We start from the raw sequence: 15477 nt of genomic DNA, 5'->3' as shown, positions 1-15477 counted from the left end.
GGCTTTCTCTAGTATCTATAGCGAAAGTTTATTTTTGTCAAGATTAACATGCCGATTGAATCAGCAATTGACCAAAATAAAAGAAAATCAGAAGCTGGAGAGATTTGACCATTGGCCAAAACAAAGCACGCAAGAATATATTCTAGATAACATCCCTTACGATGCATTCCTATGATTACATTTTCATTCCTATTAGATCGGGTAAGAAACAATGGCATTTTATGGCATTTCCATTTTCCAGCATCTAGGAAACAAAAAGTACACAATTATATAGTTCCAGCTCTAAAATAAACTTGAACTGCAAAGCTAATGGAACATATATATATATCTGATTTTGCAAAACATTTCAAGTATTGACGCCTAACTCAGCCTAATAGTAGAGCTTCACTAAGCCACGTTCAAAATCTCTTTGGGTTTTCCCCACACCAAGTGAAAAAGAATCACATCTCCAAATGCAATAAATAGCAAACAAGACATTTACGAAATTTGAGTAATATAAGATAATCTATGGATGACATCACTATCTCACGAAGCACAAAGTATACTCAATAATCAAAATAAGTTGAAAATATTCATAACAAAGTAAAACTTACCATTTGTAAATATTACTTGAAAAATAAAAGTAACACAGTTGATAAAAACAGAAAACTTGTGTTTATAGGAATCTGAAAAGAAAACACCACAATTAAACTTATGAAGCAGCTACAGCTGCCTTCTTCCTTGGAGCTGCTTCAGTACCTGCCAAGAATTTAAGCACCAACCCATTATTATACACATATTAGTCAAACACAGACAACATATAATACAATAAGAAGTTACCATTACCTTCTCTAAAGCCAGTTTTGAATCTCCTGGGCACATGACGAAGATATCTCATGCGGCCAGTCCCGGTGGTTTTTCTTCTAATAGCCTTCATACTCCAGTTATCTGAAGCAAAAAACACAAGCCAGTAATATTGCAATTAAAATCACTGTTCAGCAGACAGAACTGACTGAAAATATAGATCAGCGAAAACTCCAACAGCTATCTTTAACCAAGCCATGACCATCAACAATGGCTTAATATATTTTAACCCAAAATTAAAACTACAGTCAGGGCAGGAAAGATCAAATGATACAACAGGAAATATGGTTCATGAACTGTTAAACTAAAACCTAAATAAGAAAGAAGAAAACTTTAATTTGCCAACCTTCGCCTAAGTTCAGCTAAGAAAATTAAAAACAGAGCTAAAATTACTAAAATAAATAGACTGGGGAAGGGGGATCTAAAGCAAAGAAGCAAAAGAAAATTTACATTTTCGGATGCGGCTGGCAGGATAGCCACAAGCACCGCAACGGCTCTTTTGGAGATGGAAGCTTCGACGTCCACATCGAACGCAGAGAGTATGAGTCTTGTTCCTTCTCTTTCCAAAGCTTCCAGTTCCTTTACCCTATAAGAAAAAAAGGAATCTTCACAATCAATTTCAATTTCTTTATAAGCAACAATAACGAATAGAATCATTTCAAAAATATTAATACCATTTCTTCTGTTGGTGGTGCCGCAAAAACCCTAGAATTGTGAGGGGCTTTGTCTCTGCGAAGAGAGCTTTGACGGAAAAAGTGTTTTTAATCTAACAAATATACGAATTCCGGATTAGGGTTTTTCGGTTCCATTGTGGGGATTGGTTTTAGGCTTTCGGGTCTCCGGGTTTTGGGTTACAACAAACCATCAGACCCAAAAACCATCGTGTTGCAGCCCAATTATTATTTGGATCAGACCATGTTCTAGGAAATATTTTCTTTGGAAAATTTTATATAATTTAACAGGATTAATATATTATTTGATACTCAATTAAGTATTTATCGTTTTTTAGAACACACTTGTTAAGTATTCATTGTGTCACATGATGTCATTTGGTTTTGTTACTAAATTGAATCTTGAACCAAATTAATGTACCAATTTGAGACAAAAAAAAATCATATGTCAAAGTAAACCTTGAAGCAAACTCAAGTACCAAATAGTACATTAACTCAATTTAAAATGATTGGTATGAAAATAATAAATTTTAAATTTTAAAAGAAATAAATTAAAATTAAAATTAATTACTCAATTAAGGATTATATCAATTACTTAAAATGCTTAAATGTAAGGATTATATATATATATATATATGATGGTCGTGATTAAGCCACCACTTGGCACGCGGTGGATGCTTACGTACACTTAAAAGGGAAAGTAAGAAATGGCAAAATTGGGTATCATCATCAGCTTGTGTGGATGACAAAACACAGCTTAGCCAATAGCCAAGGACCATAATTGCTGCTTAACTAACAAACTAAGGGCTGATCTTTAAAAACATACTTTAATGTTGATCTAACTCCATACAACCCCTTTTGTTGGTTGGCTAAACCTAATCATTTTTCTTAAATATTTAAGTCCTAATTTAATTTAGTTCCTAATGCATATCCCAATTAGTAACCAGTAATATAAGGGTGGGATTCACTTATATCGATGTCAATTTGTAAAAGTTTTACATTTTTTATAATTTTAAACAATTAATATTTTAACAATTCAGTTAACATGTAGTTATTTATGTAGATTATGCATATCAAGTTTGGCATAAATTAAATTTTGTTAACTATTAGTTTTATGTAAAATAATTAGTCATTAAATATATATTAATATAGACAATATTTTAAATTGATATGATAGAGACATTTGATCAATTCAAAATTTGCATACATGACAAGTTAAATATCTTAATGATTTCAATGGTTGGATTATTAAAATATTAGCCGTATAAAAAGTTCTTGAAGAGAGTAAAACCACTTTAATTTTACATTGATGTAAGTGAATTATTCTCTTATGGAAAGACAAAATTATAAAATTATATAGTCTTTGGTTTAACCATAAAAGAAAAAGCTTTTACAAGTTTTGAACTTATATCACTTTTCAACATTAAAAAGATTTGAGAAATCAAATGATATAAAATTCATTTTTAAGTATTTCCATTACAAATACAGTACAATCACAAGTACAATACATGTACAAATATATATCCGATAAATTATAATATAAAAGTAAATCAATACAAAACACAATAGATGAAAAATTGAATATAACTAACCAAACTGAGTAAAACTCATACATAACATACATAAAACAAAATAAAAATTTACACAGTACAATTACACCTTTTGAAACTCAAACCCGAAAGAAAATAATTAAAAATTTCATATCAATCGTGGTTTAGAGGAGCTAGCTAGCTAGCATTGATTAAGGTTAAGAAAAGGTGATTAGAGCAGTGTTTATATATTGCTTTAATTAGTTAAAAAGGGGGTCGTCGCAGCATTATCTCTTTTTTTTTCGATCATAGCATAAAAGTAAGATACCAATTAATAGCTTTGAGAGAGATAACGTGGGTTGGTCAGTCAAGTCTCATCTCATGTAATGAATCGTTAGAGATTTTTTCCTTAACTAATTAAAAGAGAAAAAATTTTAAAATTAATAAAAGGGAGAGGAACGAAGATAAGCATGGCGAAGTGACAGTTGATGGTAATAAAAGCCCAAAAGGGGAGGGGTGGGGGTGGGGGTGCAGATGGGCATATGAGAAGTTGTGAACCATACAAGTGCTAGTATCGTGGTCTATTGTTGATTGCCTTTAATAAGATTGCAGTGTGCAGACCAAGAAAAAAACCCTTTTTGACGTTGATGTTTTCTACCTGTTTCTAACATCCCTTGACTCTTATATACTCCAGCACATACATTAAATAACATGTTCCTATAATTTACATCACTATATTGGGATCCTAACAGTTCTGCATTTAGAGACGATATTGTGGCATATATATATACCTACCAACTTTGAAGAAAGTAAATTCTTGATAAAAGCATCTCATATGTATTTCTCGATTTTAATATTGAGTAATTTGATTTTGTCAAAAAATAGAAGTAATTTAAGTTTCAAAATAAGCTATATTAAGAGTAATTAATCACGATATTAATATTTTTATTAATTATGTTGAATTTAATCTTCGATAGGGGTGAAATTAAATTTTTTGAGAGTTCAAAATTAAATTGTATATTATTATGATAGTAAAAATACAATTTCATCATTTTAGCATCTATATCTTTATAATTTTTAAAAAAGTTGAATTAAAATCTCATCATTTTGAGTTTCAAAGTACAATTTTACTATTATTAATTTAAAATTTTATAAATTATTAAGGGGTCAAAGGAGAAATTTTTTATTTTAGGGGGGTCGGATCCTTGCCAGCCATCCCTAGCTCTACCCTTGGTCCTTGATGTTTATACATTTTGTGTAAATGTGAACAAAATGTGTAAATATTACAAGTTAAATTTATTAAATTAGGATCAAATTCATATAATATATAAAATTTGAGAGCTAAATTTATTATTATACTAATAAAAAATACGTACAATTGACTCAAAAATATTAACCTTGTGATTATTTAATCACTTTTAAATTTGATATGATTAAACTACTCCGACTTTTAAAAAAAATTAATTTATTTAATATCGAAATTAAGAAACACATAAATTTTTGTTTACCATAAATACATCAAATTATTTGAAAACAAATTTCATTGCATCAATTGAAATCCAACTGAATTGACAAAACAACTCAAACTTTTCCAGGTGACAAACAATGGTTACAAATTCCATCCTTTTTTTTCCTTACTATGGTGTGGACACTTTGTATAACCTTTTAGATTAAAAGAAAAGATTTGAAGTGGAGGGGTGGGGTGGGAATCTGTATGTTACATCTGCCTGCCCATTGCTCCTTACCCTTTTATTTTTCTAAAATTAATTAATTTCCTTTCATTTTTGCTCAATCAGTTTTGCCCAACTTGCAAAGGGAAAAGGGAGTACCAGCTACTGTTTTCCTTTAAATATATAGATTAAAATCTTACTTATTTAGAATAATATTATTGATTAACATATAATCAATGGGAATTTCTTTCCTTCACAAATAAATTTGAAATATTAATATATTTTTATTGTCATTTTAATTTAAAATGATTTGTTTTATATATTAAAATAAAAATTATCATCCGTCCTATCTACGTTTTCTTTCGTGAGATTTCATCATTGGTATTCATACGTTTATGTCAGCCAAATTTAAGCATAGGATATGAATTAATAAATATATTACAGCAGAGCAATTAATAAGATTTCTGGTCATTTTTAAATGCACATATTTAAGTTCTCATCAATAGTTGGTGGTCCAAAACTTCTACTACCAGGAATGAAATCATTTGACCTAGTTTCTTGGTTGGGATGAAGCATTCTATACAAGCACACCCCATAAACCAGAAAGAAAGATTGTATAAATGAGAAAGATGTAATAAAATATAGGTTGAGAAACACAATTATATTGCTTTGCAAAAACAAATACCAAACATCATATATTCAGCTTGCTCTGACAAATCTATCTTCTTCTTCTTTTTTTCCTCTCTTTGTGGATAAAGAAAAGTGATGCCTAATTACAGAAAAATGAAATGGCAATGTACAATATCTAAGATATATAGTCTAAGGTCCCCCCCAACCCCTCTCCACAATCCAAAACAACATCAACCCTTTTTTCTCTTAACACTTTGAAATTCAACTCCTTTAATCTTCCTCCTTCCCAAGGCCTGGCTGCTGCCTTATCTGGTGTCATCTTCACATTCAAGGCGAAGGGTTCATTGAGACAACTCTCTCCCTTTTTTCTCTTTTCTTTTTTCTTCTTCTTCTTCTTCTTCTTGTCATTTGAAGAATCAAACCTCGCACTTGTAGGTGTTTGGATACAAAATCCAGGCCAGGTAGGGAATTAGGATAGGTTGTGTAGTATGTATAGTTGTTATCTTCAACCAAAATCTGTATGTCTCTTATCTCGCTTCAAAAACTTCGGAAAGAACAAAATCTGAAGGATCATAATGATGATGATTGGTGCAGCAGTGAATTAGTGAAGGCCAAACGATGCTTTGCCTCTTCTTTCCAACACCGTTGAATGTCTTCTGCAATCCTGATAGCATCCATTGATGTACCTAGCAGTCCACGTTTAGTGAACCCCACCGCGTATAGCCCATATTCACCTTTCCATCCATTAGGGAATGGCCTTCGAGGGTACCCATCTTTCTCTGAGAACATCACTTTTTCCTGACAATTTTTTCAATTGCTCTTTTTTTAGCATCAAGTTGTGAAGAATTTAACTTAAATAGCTTAAAGAATCATATATAATAAAAAAAGAAAGAAAGAAAAGGTTGTAAAATTAAGCTTTGTATACCTTTAGCCAAGAGGGTACATTGCTTTTATAACCGGTTGCTAATATGATTGCATCAAAGTTCTCAGTTGTGCCATTGACAAACTCCACAGCATGTCGTTTTAGGCTCTTGATGCTCGGACGTACCTACAGCAACAACAGTTCTAAATTAAGAATTGTGAATATATATACACATAAATAAATATGCAAATGTAGTATGTAATTAGAAAGAAAACTTCCAAATGCAAAGAAAATTCTAAAATTCCATAATCAAAAGTTTTATAATTGACAAAAGAATAACTTTCAAATTCCATCAATTTTTCTCAAATGGTAAAAAAATTGATATTTCTTATATAAAATCGTGTTTTTGAGAAAAAAATTTAGGATCAAAATGATTTTTTTTTTTTAAGAAAAGATATGGAGCGCAATTATTGCGAAACAATATATTCCGGCAAAAGGAAAAGCAAGTGGTACGATTGTTTGAAACACAGTATTATAGGATCAATCAAACACTTGACATTTAGTTGCCAAAGGAAGGGAAAAAAAGAAAAGTGATATGATAAGGGGAAAGTACCTTAATGTCTCCACTTTTGATTTTAGCAAGCGTGCCAACATCTAAAACGGGGGTCTTTCCCGACAGATTCTTGAGTTGAAGGGGACCCAAGTGCGGGCGAGCCAATCCGAAGCGAGCAGTGTCACCGAGCATCAACCATGATACAATCAACAAGAAACGGTCGACCAGTCGCAAAGGAAACCACCTGAGCAGCCACATCGATAATCCGAATGTTGATGTCCCTAGCATCTCTTGTGGGAGGACATGGACCTTCAGTTTCATAATCCAAACACTTTACTTATAATGTCTTACAAACATAGCATAAAACATGGAGTTGAAAAAAAGGGTCGAGATTCATGATGAAGACAACATATACAGATATATAGGATCCTAACTAGAAAATATATATTTTACGATGTTGCGCATGCTTGGGAATCCCAAGAAAGTGAAAGATCAAAGATCTTTGTTCTTTCTTTTTGCCTACCTAATTTTAGTATGGTAAATTTGCTTTGGTCGGTCTCTTTTAACTGATTAAACCCTTTGGAACTTGTAGCCACGCAGATTCTGGCAATATCTGTCAATTACAAGCTCTTAGCTAGCTTGTCTAATGATTCCATTTGATTATACTTACTAAGCAATAATCACCTTTTTAATGATATTTTATCTGGGTTTTTCTCGATTTATATGAAATTTGAGAGAAAACATAAAATTGACGAAAATTTGTTCAATCAAAAACTACCTTTTTTCTTAACTAGATCAAGAATTTTAAAGTCTGAGGGGACAGTTTGAGAAACCCTTTTTTCTTTTTCTTTTTTTCTTCCAATCACCTTTGTGAAAAAACAATCCAAAAAGTTGAAAGAAAAATCCCATAGTGGGTGTGATTTTTGCTTTAATGTTTAGAAAGAGAAGAGAAAATATAATTTTTAAAAAAGAAAAGAAGAGTTCTTACTGTATCTCTGACCACCAGTGAAGGCCTAGCATTATGATTGCAAAGGTCCAAACACACCTCCATGCCTGAGTTCCCACACCCCACCACCAAAACCCTTTTCCCTCTAAACTCTTCTCCACTTTTATATAAACTTGTATGCCTTATGTCCCCACTGAATTCCCCCATTCCTTCCATCTCCGGCATCATCGCCTCCGCATTCTCTCCCGTCGCCACCACCAACCACCGGCACACGTATTCCATCTCTTTCCCTTTAACCCCAACACTTGTCACGCGCCAAAACCCCAGCGTCGGATCATACTCAGCTTGTGAAACCGTCTCGTTGAACCTAGGCTTAATATCAAACTTCCTAGCGTAAGCTTCCAAGTAGTCCACGAATTGTTGCTTGCTAGGGTAAGTAGGGAAACCAGTAGGGAACCCCATCAAAGGAAGCTCACAAAACTGCTTCGGCAAATGAAGACGAAGACGGTCATACGTCTTGAGTTGCCACAAAGATGCTATGCAGTTGGATCTCTCTAGGATTACACTCGGAACACCTTTCTCTTTCAAGCAAGCGGCGGTTGCTAAACCCGAAGGCCCGGCGCCGACGATAACTGGCCCCGGAACACATAAGCAACTAGACGACGACGACGACGATGACTCTTTCATCTTCTCCAAAAACATGGGATCATGAGCTTGTTTTCCTTCTATTTCACTCAAGTAGTCCATGAACTAATACTTATTAAATTACTAACTGGTAATTGAGCTCAAGAAGAACAAAAGCAGGAGTGAAGCGAAAGCATTTGAGATTAGATTTTTATAAGGGAGTTGTCCCTTGAAACTAGGAGTGGATTAAGAATATAAGAGGATTCTTATCCACTTATATGAAACTGAGTTGTTTTGAATGAATCTATCTGAATTTTGGTTCTTTATGAACGGTTTAGCGAAAGATGAGCAAAGAACTTCGGGGGCTTAATCAGCATTCATTCATTTAAACAGAGAGAGAGAGATGGGAAGAATGAAAAAACAAAATTGAAAGAAAATAAGATGAAGAGAGAGGAAGATGGTGATATGTCAGTAACATCCTATATATATAGATTTATATATATTCCTTTTGTTCATTCAAGAATTTATTTTCATAAGGGAATTAAGTTTGAGAAGTGGTAAAGGAGGGGCAAATATTAAATCAAGTAGGGACATTTTATTAATTTAATAAAAAAAGGAATTGAATGTCAGGAACTGTAAATATTTACTACTCAAACACCTCTCCACTGGGACGTCACCCTATCTGTCATAGCAGAAACTTAGAGAACTCATTGGGTGAGCATTTAATTAGTAAAAGAACTATCGAGTTTCACCTCTTTTTATAATTAATCCTTAACTTTAATCCCAAATAGGATAACTTAGAGGTGATTACATCTAGAAGATTGTTGGTACGATTTTCACTGGATTTGCAGTTCTGATTATGGTCATATTCCATTTCCATTTTTTATTTTGATTCGAGGGTCGGTTTTATTTAAAGACAATGGCGGTCTTATGTTTCAACTAGGAAAGCTAATCGAGAGTAAAGATGGAAAGCCATTTTCCTCTATCACTGCTCAATTGAAGTGATGAATGACCTTACACTTCTTCATAAATTCTGTTCTATTTTTCTGATTTGGTTTCTAACTGTGACCATATATTTTAATTGCGCCCTATTTCAACTTAAATAATATTTTTATTTAAATTTAATGATAAATTTATAATTGATTGAGTTTTAAATTAGTTGTTAAAAAAATTTGAGTTAGTTGCATTTTATCATTTTTGAGTTTTTAAGTTTGAGGTAGGTAATAATATAAATTGTATTAAAATTATTATAAAATGTTATTTTTATAAATTTCGAGCTGTTACCTACCTCATCTCATGAAACATGTGCACTACGAATGATTGGCTAAGTTATTGTCACTCATCGTGCAGATCTCAAGTCAATTAAAAAATATCAAATATCTAATTATTTTACAAAATAACAAACATAGACTTTTTTGTCTTTTATATAAAATTTATAATTTATATAAAAGCATGAGTTTAAAAACTTTTGAACTAATGACGATACTTTTTATTTTCTATCATATTTCTGAAATCACAATTAAAAATAAAAAAGTTTGAGTATGATAGAAGTTGTGATAATTATATAATTTTAAAAATTATAATTTAATCGAATTATGATAATTATGAATTTAAAATAATTATAATTTAATTTAAAATTATTAGTTAAAAAGTTAGGCTAATCTTGAAATAAAGTTATTACTTGAATGAAAATTTAATCATAAAATATAGGAAAAACCTATGATAATTATAAATTATCATAAATTATAATTGCAATTACAATCACAGTTATTAGTTAAAAATTTGAATATAAAATGAATTCTTTATTAATGTAAAATAAAGTTATTACAAACTCTAAGCATCTCAAATATCATTTAATTAATATTAGAGTTAATTATTAATTAATTATTATTTACCTTAATTACATAAAGTGAAATTATATTGTAGGTTGAATATATTAAACATGCTTTAATTATGATTCAAATTTTTTTATTATAATATTTGAATTGATAAATTAATATATTTTAATTATATTTAATAATTTAAATAATAAATACTGCTTTATGTTAATTATTGTAATAAAATATAACATTGAAAAATCAATTAAATATTAAACGTGTAAAATTACATACAACAGTTTTAAAACTACTTCAGAAAAATATAAAATTTAATATTTTAACTTTAATATTTCAACTAAAATTTTATTTAAATTTTTATATAATTTTTACTCACATTTAATATTTATCGAGAAACGATAAAATATTGAATACAGTTAAGGGTTACTGAAAAGTAGAGGAAACGGTTGTAGGGTAGTAATGATGGAGAGGATGTGATAGTGGTCACAAATCTACCGTGGTGATTATAAAGTATGAATTAAAATATGCTATGTTTATTTATTAAAATTTATTGTAATATTTGTAATATTTCATAAATATTACAATTGAAAATATAAAATTAAAATATTGTTGAGATAATTTTATCTCGTATCTTATTAATGAAAATATGTAGGTATTTATATATATTATTACTATTCCGACATGACTCTACTATTCTTAGGATTAACATTTTGAGTGGACTTCAGGAATTTTTGACTCATGTTTTACTCTGGATTGTCTGTCGGATCATGCGATCTCCTTTCCTTGAGTATATACGAATTGAGACTGTCACTTTTTCTTGGTTCGCGCGAACTCTCCTTATGAGTTGGGTCTGCGAGCTCTCTTCGTTGTCCTCTCATAGTTTACCTCATACTCAATCGTTTAGTGGGATCTATTTCAGATTGGTGATCACTTATATTTAACAATCTAGTCCCTAAATTCATTTATATTTTAAAATAATTTGAGAAGTAGAATTGAAGATTAAATAAAAGGTTTAGAGAGTATAAAAGAAAAGAAGAGGAAAGAAGGAGATGGTGAGAGAGACCCTGAAAATCAGATTTAAGCTGAAATGATGATTGAAAAATATCAGGAAAAAAAGAAAGAAGTGAATGAAAATGAATCCTCTCAAGGCAACTAATATATACATGGTGGAGAGAGGGTCTCGGACTTGGACAGGACAAGCTTAGGTGGTGATTAACTACCTCTCTCTCAGGTAAGCATTCGTTCCCTCCCATCCTGCTTTTATGTATTTTTCTCATAAAAAAATAAAGATGTTAATCAGACGGCATTTATTTCAATAACTACTATGTTTAATTATAACATATACAAAGTTTGAAGCTTAATTAAACATTTGATGTCCGGATTTTTATTCTCCGCATGATCACGGCGGATCAATAAATGTACAACAGGAATGTTTCTGTCATCTTGCTCCCCTTATTATTATTAGCCACTGCTTTTTTTTTTTTCTTTCAAAACTAGCAAATTAATTTGAAAGCTATGAGTAGGTGAGACAAAACAGATTGAAATTTTTGTTTTATTTTTAAGCAAAATTGATTAAAATTAATTTGGATTGATATGTTATTTTATTAAATAATTTGATTTTATATTTTAAAATAAATAATATTATTATTTTAGTTTAAACTTAATCTTATTCAAGCTAACCAACTTAACTAAATGGACCCAATGTTCCATGGTTTCTTCTTACAAGTTTTAAACTTTTTTATCTGAAATTCTTGCGACACATTACGTTATTGTTTCTGGTGTTGAAATGTTTAAGATTGTTGGGGTTAGATTAGAAACGAAAATGTAATGGCTATATTACTACGTAATTTGTTAGATTCAAGGGAGCGAATCGAAACTTCTGTCAATATACCGAATAAGGAAAAAGAATTGGAAAGTTCCAATGTTGGCGCTGCAGCTTGAGAACAAAAATTCATATGATGTTGGCAACTCAATATTATTTCATCAAAGCTTTTATGTTTAATCATTTTTGGAGTTAAAGTTGAGTTGACCCATTTATATATATATATATGTTTTTTTTTTCTGATTGCTTACAGTTCAAATCCATAGGCCAAGGGGGACCAACATCTTCAATATTTAGAGACGTCATGTTGTAGGGTTCTTTTTTTTTGCTATAATTCGTCCCATTTCAACCCGCAAGAGTCCAGAATAAATTGATGAATACAAACGTCGTGAAAAATATTAATGAAAACAAACTGAATAAGCTTTTGCCAAAAATCTTTCATGATTAAAACCTATATTATACCCTTGCATTATATCCCCTCACCAGAGTAGTTCACCATTATGGAGATTTCGCGACGCGAGTTTGTTAGAAGAGCTCGGCTTTATAGCCTCTCGTAAATATGATACTTAGTAGGTTCACACAATTCACAAAAAAATAAAGTGTAAATTACATCAACAGTCACTCAACTTTGGAGTAGTTGACAAAACAATCACTCAACTTTGACAAAATAATAAAACAGTAAGTGACATAGCATCCTATTGTGTAAACGGCCCCAATTTAAAACTCTAGCTGGGTTGGGCATTAAAAGAAAAATAAGCAGAGAAGAAGAAGAGAAATTTTTCAAAGCTCCACTCATCACCAAGGGCGTATCACCATTACTTTCAAGCTCCTTAAACCCACTTTCAAATCCCTAGAATCCATCAATCCAAAATCTCATTCAGGTTTCTCGAATTTTGATTTCATCTATAGAGGAGAACAAAGCCCCACAAAGGAAAAGTGATGGCCAAAATTTCATCTATATCTAACAGTGGAGTTGGTAAATGAGGGTATTTTGATTTCTCAAACTTTCAACATGTTTTTTATTCTCAAATAGATGGGTAAATGGTCATATAGATGGGTAAATTTTCGACATGTTTTTTGTTTTCTCAAATTTCGCAGCAATTGATTTGCTTTCGGATTCTTCAAACAATCCATTCTCCCAACCTTCCTTTACTCTTCTCCTATCTCTTTTTCTCTTGATCGATTCCACGATGCCAACAACTCTGCCTTTGCTGCTTCACACAAATCTCTTGATGCCAACAACCTGCACAATCTTGAGTTCCCTTTTAGTAAGTTCAACCCAAATGAATTTCTCCGTCACTTCCCATTCCTTAGTTCTTCTTTTCTCTGGCAGGAACCATTTTTTCTTCAAGGCTTAAACAAGGTGAGCTCTTCTTAAGTGCTTTCCAAACATCTTTTGATCTAGATTGTTGATTGTTGAATGGATGATTGGATGATTGAGATAAGGTGGTAGTGGTTTGGAGGTCAACGATGGTGACGCCAAAGATGGTTGTGGCGGAGACACTGATAACAATATTCTTGGATATAGAAGAAATGTAAACATATTAGGCCATTTACCTAAAAATTAAAAAATATTGGGCTATTTATTAAGAAAACAAAAAAGGACGAAAAAAATAGTCACTAACTTTGCCTTATCCAACGTGGCAAGTTAACTGGCCACATCAGTTAGTTACCTGGTCACATCACCTGTTCTGTTAGGTCTGTAACGGAAAATGTTAATGAGTGACTAATTTGTCAACTTTTGATAATGTTAGTGAATGTTTTGTTATTTTTTGAAAGTTGAGTGACTGTTGGTGTAATTTACCCAAAAGTAAATTGGGAAGGGTCCCTGACGACATCTACAAATCTATCACATTTGGTAGATGTCTCATCTAGTCCTTTTAGGTTAACTTCAAAAGTTCCTTAGGTTGTAACATGTTACCTTATTATTGCACTAGGAAGACTGCTAGGAACCACACTAACTCCAACCCTATAAATATTCATTTATCATTAATGTACAAAGACAATAAGACTTAGTCCTTACTCTGCCAACAATTCATTCTACACATTCTTAAACCTCTAAGTTTAGCAGTTCTTCGCACCTCTCACGGTGTGAACCACCTCGTTGTAGTGACTCTTTGAACCCCTCACGATGAAAATCACTCTGCTATAAAACCCAACATCCCACATAGTCTTAGCGTTGTAACAATTTGCGTCATCTTCGGAAACCTAAAAAAAAGCTATGTCTCTTCTTTTAAAGGATATAATCATTAAGAGCGAGAAAGTCAAAGCATTTCCTGTAACCCATGCAGAAATAAGTTTGAGGAATAAGGCCAAAACAATACAGTGGAGGCCTACCACCCTTTGTACCTACAACCACAACAATGGAATGATGAATTTGCATGTCTTCTCTCATTTGCCTTCTAGTAGACCATTAAGAAGAAGAATATTGTCATTGTCCTAAAGAAGAAGATAAATCCTAATCAATGATATAATAGTATCAAGAGTTGTAAGACCAAAATGAGTTTCTTTGGTCTCAGCTCCAAGAATATGCCTAAGAAAAACTTAAAGGAGTTAATAGCAACTTGGAAAAGAAGAAAATATGTCTTGGAACCAAAGACGATCCCTAAAGTAGCATCACAACCTTGATCTAATAGAACACTCGAATTGTCAATTCACCTAGTGGATATTCTTGTTATTTACAACTTGACCCTAAAATTTTAGAGAAATTACAAAATTACCAATGGGGTAATTCGAAGCGAGCCCACACTCAGCAAACGTGAGTTTGAGGATAACGGAAAAGACTACTCGATCGAAGCGTTCATCCTAAACGAATCATAAATGTACGATTTTGATTAAGTGTTTATTACTTTAGATAACACAATGAAGTTCTTATTTTTTAAAAAAAAACTTTGGTTTTTCGTTAAACCTATTTTTTGTTACGCTTTACGAACCCAATTTTCCAACATACTCAAGTACCAAAAAACCTCCCTAGAAGCTCAAGACAACAAGAGAAGAAGAAGTTTCAGAATATTGGTGTAAAAAACGTTCCATGGATGTACATAAATACACTTATTCCTACGAGAGGATCCCCAAATGTCAAAACAAATAAGAATCTCCATGAGGAAGAAAATGCCTTAAAAGAAGTGAAAGGAGGACTTTTTCTAGGAGAGGAGGTTCACCCCACCAAATTGAAACATGATAAGGGCAACTCGAAGTATGAACTATGAGAAGGTTCCTATGAGGAAAGGTGTCGAAATGCTTGACTTAATTAAAATAATGTTTGGAATAGTATAACATTAGATATTTTAAGAGGCCAACAATGGTACGTAAGAGGTGGCAATGAATCACCATCAAACATATCGCTTTGTCTCTTAATAAGGCCACTCTCACAATTGCAATTTTAAGAAGTAAATCTCGTCTTGGCATAAACATTGGCGTCGTTAAGAAAGGAAGAAATACAATCACCATTAGGCGAGTAGATAAGCAAGTATGAAGGAAGAAATACAACTG

The 15477-nt window shown here is 31.9% G+C and overlaps 2 protein-coding genes across 3 annotated transcripts; both read right to left on the bottom strand.

The window, feature by feature from the left end:
- Window positions 1-525: 525 nt before the first annotated feature.
- LOC105764494 (60S ribosomal protein L37-3) lies at window positions 526-1670 on the bottom strand. The gene is made up of 4 exons (XM_012583124.2): window positions 1518-1670; window positions 1294-1429; window positions 826-927; window positions 526-738 (listed from the first exon to the last, which is right to left on the bottom strand). Exons 1-4 carry the CDS (start codon window positions 1518-1520, stop codon window positions 692-694), a joined length of 288 nt encoding a protein of 95 aa, XP_012438578.1. The 5' UTR covers window positions 1521-1670; the 3' UTR covers window positions 526-691.
- A 3640-nt stretch (window positions 1671-5310) lies between these two features.
- LOC105764574 (indole-3-pyruvate monooxygenase YUCCA6) lies at window positions 5311-8803 on the bottom strand. 2 transcript variants are annotated; one of them, XM_012583239.2, is made up of 4 exons: window positions 7747-8797; window positions 6819-7067; window positions 6269-6391; window positions 5311-6141 (listed from the first exon to the last, which is right to left on the bottom strand). In XM_012583239.2, the coding sequence occupies exons 1-4, from the start codon at window positions 8449-8451 to the stop codon at window positions 5914-5916; spliced, it is 1305 nt and encodes a 434-aa protein (XP_012438693.1). In that variant the 5' UTR covers window positions 8452-8797; the 3' UTR covers window positions 5311-5913. The 2 variants fall into 2 exon arrangements, 1 of the variants encoding a protein (XP_012438693.1); XR_008197535.1 differs by having other exon boundaries at window positions 5993-6141; window positions 6269-6408; window positions 7747-8803.
- Between the last annotated feature and the right edge of the window lie 6674 nt (window positions 8804-15477).

The sequence above is a fragment of the Gossypium raimondii genome, chromosome 7 (genome assembly GCF_025698545.1).
Source record: "Gossypium raimondii isolate GPD5lz chromosome 7, ASM2569854v1, whole genome shotgun sequence".
Taxonomy (NCBI): Eukaryota; Viridiplantae; Streptophyta; class Magnoliopsida; order Malvales; family Malvaceae; genus Gossypium; species Gossypium raimondii.
The sequence above is the reverse complement of the archived record's forward strand: the minus strand, read 5'-3'. Positions and strand labels throughout refer to the sequence as shown.